At 37.4% G+C, this 7360-nt stretch overlaps 1 protein-coding gene across 1 annotated transcript in view; it reads left to right on the top strand.

The window, feature by feature from the left end:
- LOC133964345 (B-cell receptor CD22-like) overlaps positions 1 to 1319 on the top strand; it is a 7730-nt gene extending 6411 nt beyond the window's left edge. The window contains exon 11 of the mRNA XM_062398369.1: positions 835 to 1319. Within this exon, the coding sequence (XP_062254353.1) occupies positions 835 to 895 (61 nt within the window). The 3' untranslated portion in view covers positions 896 to 1319. The remainder of the gene's footprint in view (positions 1 to 834) is intronic.
- The last annotated feature ends 6041 nt before the right edge of the window (positions 1320 to 7360 follow it).

Genomic DNA, 7360 nt, shown 5'->3' with positions numbered 1-7360 from the left:
TTCCCAGTTTGAATCCCAGTTTGTGACCTGTTTGGAGTTTGCATGTTCTCCCCATGTCTGCCTGGTTTTTTCTCTGTGTACTACTGCTTCCTCCCTCAATTCACCATAGGTGTGAATGTGAAGTTGAACGTCCGTCTTTGTTGGCTGTGTGATACTCGATTGACTTGCTCAGGAAGTATCTCTCACATCGTCCGCTATGATTGGCTCCTGTGACCCTCAAGGGATCTGCGATACAGATAATGGATGAATCGACTGATAGATAAAAATTAAAAGCACCAAAACCCAAAAGAATATGTTTGCCGCTGTATGCCGCTGTATGCCGCTGAATTACTGTAGTAATTATATAGATGAAATATATGGGTCATCCATTTGTTTCAGTCGTTCAGTCGTTCTCAAATTTACAATCAATAAATCAAATATTATTTTTATAACCAATATTTGCAAATTGCAATTCGTCTAATAGGGCTTAACAAGGTGAGACATCCTATGATCTTATCCCTCAACAAGAGCATAAAAAATAATCTAATAATACCTAGAGAGGGAACAAACTTGGAGCCCTCAGAGAAAGACACACTTGAGGGGTCCCTCACCCAGGACGGGCAGAAGTGCAATAGATGCCACGCGTGACTGAACACATCAACAAAATAACAGTATTTACAACATTGATTCGAAAGAAGTTCATTTTGGGGGGTTTATTTCTGGAAGGGTATGACATTCAGTAAGTAACACATTGTGTGAGGTGTGAATGCTGCTGTGAACCTGCCATTATCAATGTAGATACAGTAACACCATCTGATGCATTGATACTCATTAACATCATCATCTTCTCTTCAGGGCCACAAAAGGAGAGAGCGAGGATTCTGTGATCTACTCGACTGTGGTCACATCCAGCTGATCCGATGTGAATAGAAGAACAACAGCCCAGTGTTAGTTAATAGGTTAAAAATGCCTTTTCTTCATTCTTTTGTTTTATGATGTATTTAATATATACCACTTTATTCCTTCATGGTTTAGTTTACAGTTGCAATTACTGAAGCAGGTATATCATACAATCTGACTATATGTGATAAAGCTACCACAGAGATTGTTGCTGTTGTGTCTATGAGACTGCAAACTACAGCATAACTACATATGCAGCAGAATAGAGAACATTTAATAACAATAAATTGGACTTTATCAACACAGTTACTGTGGGCAAGTTGCTTTTAATTATGACTTCAATCCAATGTCTCACATCACATTTGCTATAAATGTACACATACTGTACATCAGAAGCAAACATGCCACAAACAGTTTAAATGTAGATATTGGTGCTCACATCCCATTCTTGGTCAGGTGAAGGATCCTCACACAGTGTTAGCTACAGGTACTCAGAGGTACAGTAAAGTCTTCTCGAATACGTACTAAAAGATATATTTCAAGAGAAGATGATTTAAGAGGTTATTGCACGATTGGCAATAAGATCTGTGTCAGACAAAAACATCTACATTTACAAGAAACAAATATTTACTAACTAATATTTACAAAATAAAGCAAAATACTAATGCAAACATGGAAATTTGGTAAAGAGTTAAATCTTGTATGAATAATCACCCATGATGAAGTCAGGCTTTTGCATAAAAACACACACTGCATTCAGCACACGGGTTTATAACAAAATGACAAATAATGTGTAAAGATTTGTAATTTTGTCAAAATAAGTCTGATTAGCTGGAATTACTCACGCATGACTGACACTGTCTGTGTCTTTGTGTTGCACAGTGTAAAAGTATTGAAAGTGCTGAGGCTGCACGTGATCTTCAAAATTATTAAAATTTTATCGAATGAATACTTTTGATTACACCTAGAATATTGAAGATAGACCTGAGTCTTTACAGGACTTCATTCATGTTATTGATGTTTAGCCCGAATATTATACTGGTTATTTATTTATAATGTAATTTCGGCTGACATTGGAGTAAATGCAGCTGAAAAAAAGAGAGAACAAAAAGCCATTTCAGGAAAATAATGTCATTGTGTTCTACGCGACAGGAATCTTAAATCCAGTTTAGTGAGTATTGTATTATTTCACTTTTGACTTGTCTCCATAATATCTTGATAGCAAAGTTTGATTTTAACTTTTTTCCCTGTCTCTTAAAGAGCTCTCTCTTTGTTTATCTAAAAAAACTTCCAGATGTGTTCCAGATCGCAGTATTAAGTTGCAGTACAATTATCAATTAAGAATTATACAATTAGTAATTTTAATTTAGAAACGACGTGGCACCAACCTGGTAACAGGGATCAACAGTCAATCTGTAAGGATCCGTCTCATTTACACCTAGTTCATTTAGAAATCTCAATATTTACTATTAAAGATGATATAATAAACAGCGAAGGTTACGGAGTTCTTGACAGTGTAGAGGTTTGAAAAATTCACTTATGCAACATAAATGAAAGAACATGAATGAAAGAAAAACATTTATTATAATTATAATAAAATATAAAAACACAAATTACTAACAACGTACTAACTAGACAAAGATGTGTATGTGAGTGTGTGTACCTATGTAAATCATGGTGCTCTCAAAATGGTGGCTTGCCAAAATGTCACATCTTCCTCACAAACTTTCAAAATGGTCACTGGCCCCCGTCTAGTTAACGGCCCCCCTTCCTTCAGAAGTGACTTTACGGCCGGTAGCGGGGGAAGATATAATGAGGTGAAGAGATATGTGTGTGTTTGTGCCAAGTTAGACAAAGGGTGTAGAATGAAATGCAAGGAAAGCCCGTGAAGAGCATTACAAATTAACCTTACTTTCGAATAACTTATAACCAAAAATATCACAACACATTTCAGACTCATAAAAACTGCAAGGAGTTTAGTAGAGCTTGAGATGCGAGGAGGTTTCCTTAGTGAGATGAGCTGGAAGCTACACCTTCATGCTCCTCTCGTTGGATGGGAAGAGAAGATTTGAGCTGGAGCAGCCAGGCTTACCCCTCGGCGATGCAGGAGAAGAGAGGCCGACCGCCTTCCCCCTTGGAAGAATTGTGGAAAGAGAGAGAATCGGGGGGTGACCTGGCCTTATATTGGCCCTGTGACCTCACATGTCATGGGGCCACAGTGACCAACAGGAGGTGACCCTCGTGGCTTTTCACACTTACTGAGACTGAGCTAGGGAGGCTTTCTCCAGAACACAGAACATGCAGCATAAGGCTTTGTTCACATCTGTCCGAACTTTGGTTTCACAATAACCATGTCCCAGCAGACAGGTGCACATTTTTACTCTTCAGGCCCGGGACAATCAAGTTAAATAAAATCATGGATCTTATAACATTAAGGTGCTAAGTCTCAGCTTATATCTGAGTAGGTTCACATCATCATAGAAAGAACTGGGGGGAGATATAGACCTTTATACACATAGTAGGAGAAGTTTACAGGTTAGAAAGAAATTGAAGGAATACATATGAAGATTTACATATCTACCGTTTTGTGGAAAGTCCTTTGCTGTGAATGGCTGTCGGAAGGTTTGGACCCACAGACCCTGATGTTCTCTTGGGCTTTTATTTTGGCAAACCAATTACCTTTGATATGATTTTTGCTTTTATGGGACTCATATACTCATACACATTAACATTTGCTTGCATGGTCACATCTTCACTCGTCATAATGAGAGACGACTTTCTCCTCACATTTGTTGTTGAACCAATGATTAAAAAACAGTGTAACTATTGGATAACTGTGGTCGCTTGACTCCTCTCCAAAGCAGGGGTCTTCAACGTTTTTCAGGCCAAGTACCCCCAAACTTGTGGAGAGATGGAGCAGGGACCCCCTGCTATATATATATATATATATAATGTACAAATTCTGTTTTATATTAAACTGGGACTACTGCTACGTATAAACATAGCTACCCTGTTATTTTGCATTCAATACTAAGCTATTCAAATATTACACAGGTTTACATTTTCATGTTTTTAATTTAAAAATGTGCAAGATACAGGGTGGCCATGCCACTGCCATTTATAAACATACATCTTGCATACAACACTGAGCTATTAAAGTAATTCACAGATTCATGTTTGTATTTTAAACATGCATGTAGAGAAGACAGTGAATCCTCAAGCCATCTGTGGATGGCACACATACTCCCACATTAGGGAGATATCGGACCCTGATGGCTAGCACACAACTTATCTAACCTTGTACGGTTTATTGTACAGTCAAATACTAATTGAATAGAAAATGTAAATGACATAAAGTCTACTTTACTTCAAAATCACCTGATCTACAGGAAAGACCAAATGTATAATTTTGCATGAAACTCATTCGGTTTTGTTGGTACGAGTGTATTTCCAATTTAAATCACAAAATGACTTCCAATTAATTACGTTTTCAATTGCCCCAGTTTGAGTTGTGATACAATTCATCCAAAACAACAAAATAAAAATAAATTATAATCTTTCATCATCAACGTTTAAGATTATAGTTTCTTAATTTAAAATATAAAAAATAAGAGAAACTTACATTAAAACTGCAAAACGTGTCCAAAATTACTTGTGATATAGTGAATCTATACAAAAATCAAATCTAGACGATTCAATTTTTTTATTAGATTGAACAAAGACATTCAGAGGTGCAGAACAAGTGCAGGTCTACAACCTGTCACTAGGTGGGGATAGAAAATCAAATGACTCCTCCAAAGGTGTTTACACCTTATTGCCCCATCCTCCTCCCTGAACTGAAGTAAAACTGGTAGGTTTATATATTCATACTGATACTAATACTGATATTAATCATAATAATATAATAATAATAACATAACAACAACAATGATGTTAGTAATAATAACATAACAAACAATATTTATACAGCACTTCAAAGTTACAAAAGGCTTCATAAATAAAACACACACGTAAAAACACAATCAAATAGCACTCAAACCAAATAAAAGAGTCGTAAAAGAATTAAAGAATTTGGCATGACCACACATATAGAATATACACTGGAACAAATCAGAACTAAGATCATCCACCTGCATTCTTAAAATTAGTTTTTACAATAATCAACTACAGTTGTGCCACTGAGATAGAAACAATACACATAAGGGCTTTGTTTTTCTGATCTTTTTAAAAATGTGGGAGACCACAGACCTATTGACAGGTTTAACCAATTGTTCATCTTATAATCTTCAGAACATACACATACTGGACAACTTGGCCAGAACGTCAGACCATGCGCTATATCTTCTTCAGTAAGAAAAACAAAGAGGAATAAAACAAAACTATGATTGTGGTCATGGATTTTACATTTTGCAGTGCGAGCTGGAAGTGAGTCAGAAATTCATTGTTCTTTTTCATCACAGCTGTTCAAGGACGCAACATTCGGTTGGTGACACTTCCCAGTCATCTCTCTCTCTCTCTCTCTCTCTCTCTCTCTCTCTCTCTCTCTCTCTCTCTCTCTCTCTCTCTCTCTCTCTCTCTCTCTCTCTCTCTCTCTCTCTCTCATACACCCTCTCCCCCCTGATTGTAGGAAGGGAAAAATCAGGTCAATAATCGGTAATAACCCGATTATTCTATAGTGTGCAGCAGCCTTAAAATTATGAAGGCTAACATTCAGAGTTATGTGTCTGTTTTATCTTTAATATCAAGCGCCTAACCCGACTCACGTTTCTGTTCATATTATTCTAGTTTATTCTTATCTACTGACATGTTGTTATGGTTCCACAACATGTAGCCCTGCTGCTGACTGCGAGTCCTGTGTCTGCACTGTGCTGCATGTCTTTCCTGTTCTTCCTTTTCTATGCATCTCACTACAGTTTTATCTGATGAAGTCAAAGTGCTAAAGTCCTGAGTTAGAGAAAGCAGCATCACTACAAATAGCCACCTTGCCTGCATTCACACAAAGGAAGATGTAGAGTGACATTGAAGTACTTTTTTAAGGCCATGAGGGTACATTTATTTCTACGTGGCCATTGCAGGATGCAGCCGGTGTCAGCGTTGTAGACCAGTGTTTGTGATTGTCTGCCAGTAACTGCTCATCATCCTCGGGAGCGTTTTCTGTTAAAGTTGTATCACAACTATCATATCATATGCATCTACAGCTGCTTTAACCTTAATCAAACTGTCCTAACATTATAAGCGTGTGGGGATTTGAACGTAATAACGAAGGTGTGTATTTGTAAAACATTTAATGCTTATCTTTATAATCACAATTGAGGCCATGGAACTTAATTGCATAATCAGACATGACAGTATGGTAGGCGTAGGCAATAGTATTGTCACAGATGTTTATGTATTTATTGTTGTCCGTATTTGCACAATATTTTGATACCACACAAGATTTATAGAGGGGTTACATATAAAATAAAGGAAAGATCTTCTTTTACAATCTTCCTTATGACTCTGCATTTTTTTTACCTGCTCTGGGCCTGAGTTTACAGTATGTTTCAAGTCTAAATGTCTGCTGTTATCCTGGAGCCTTGTTCACGTTCACACTTCACACACTGCACACAAGCTCTCGCCCAAGGGTGTGCACGGGATTCGTAGTAATAACGCTAGTTCCTTTAGCATTGCTACTTCACACTGTGTCTGAGGGGTAGAGCGGTCGTCCCCCTTCAATCAGAAGCTTGGCAGTTCGATCCCAGTCTTCCCCATCTGCATGCCGAAGTGTCCTTGGGCAAGATGCTGAATGTGAATGGGTGACTGTCAAACTGTAATGTAAAGCGCTTTGAGTGGTCATCAAGAATAGAAAAGCGCTATATAAATACCAACCATTTAACCATTTAACTTATAAATGTTTGAAGATTATACATAGTGGCTACAGCAGTTTTATGGAGGTGCAATCATCATGTACTGAAAAACATTTCTTTCTTGACATGGAGCTGCAGTGGAAATATTTGTGGATTAACGTGCCCAAAAAGCTATGATAAAACAACGATTAAAAAAACATATTTGGACATTACGCTTGATGTTTATTTTTGAAACAAAAACTCAGAACAAACCATTTGTTTAGAAACTGTCAACTTTTTTTTTTTTTTTTTTTACACCTTTTCATTTCCTCGTACACCACCAAGGGAAAAGAAGAAATGCAAACATTGTCGAGAAGTTAAACCCAGAACATTTTTACAATAAGTGATTCTCTGACCAGGTCTCTGCTCACGCCTCATCCTCCGCTTGTGCATGTTGGTGTAATGCAGGACTTTGAACACATTGCACTGAGTTCCCTGCTGTCAATTTGTGTGACTGTTTGTGTAGATTCAGATTATGACAGTGAGGACACTCACAACTTTACGTAATCAGAACTCTGAACGTTTGATGATGAGAGGAAGCAGGGTGAAAAAACATTTTGACTTCTGCTTTTCATTCCTCAACACCATCTCTTGAA

Source organism: Platichthys flesus, chromosome 11, assembly GCF_949316205.1.
Source record: "Platichthys flesus chromosome 11, fPlaFle2.1, whole genome shotgun sequence".
Lineage (NCBI taxonomy): Eukaryota > Metazoa > Chordata > Actinopteri > Pleuronectiformes > Pleuronectidae > Platichthys > Platichthys flesus.
The sequence above is the reverse complement of the archived record's forward strand: the minus strand, read 5'-3'. Positions and strand labels throughout refer to the sequence as shown.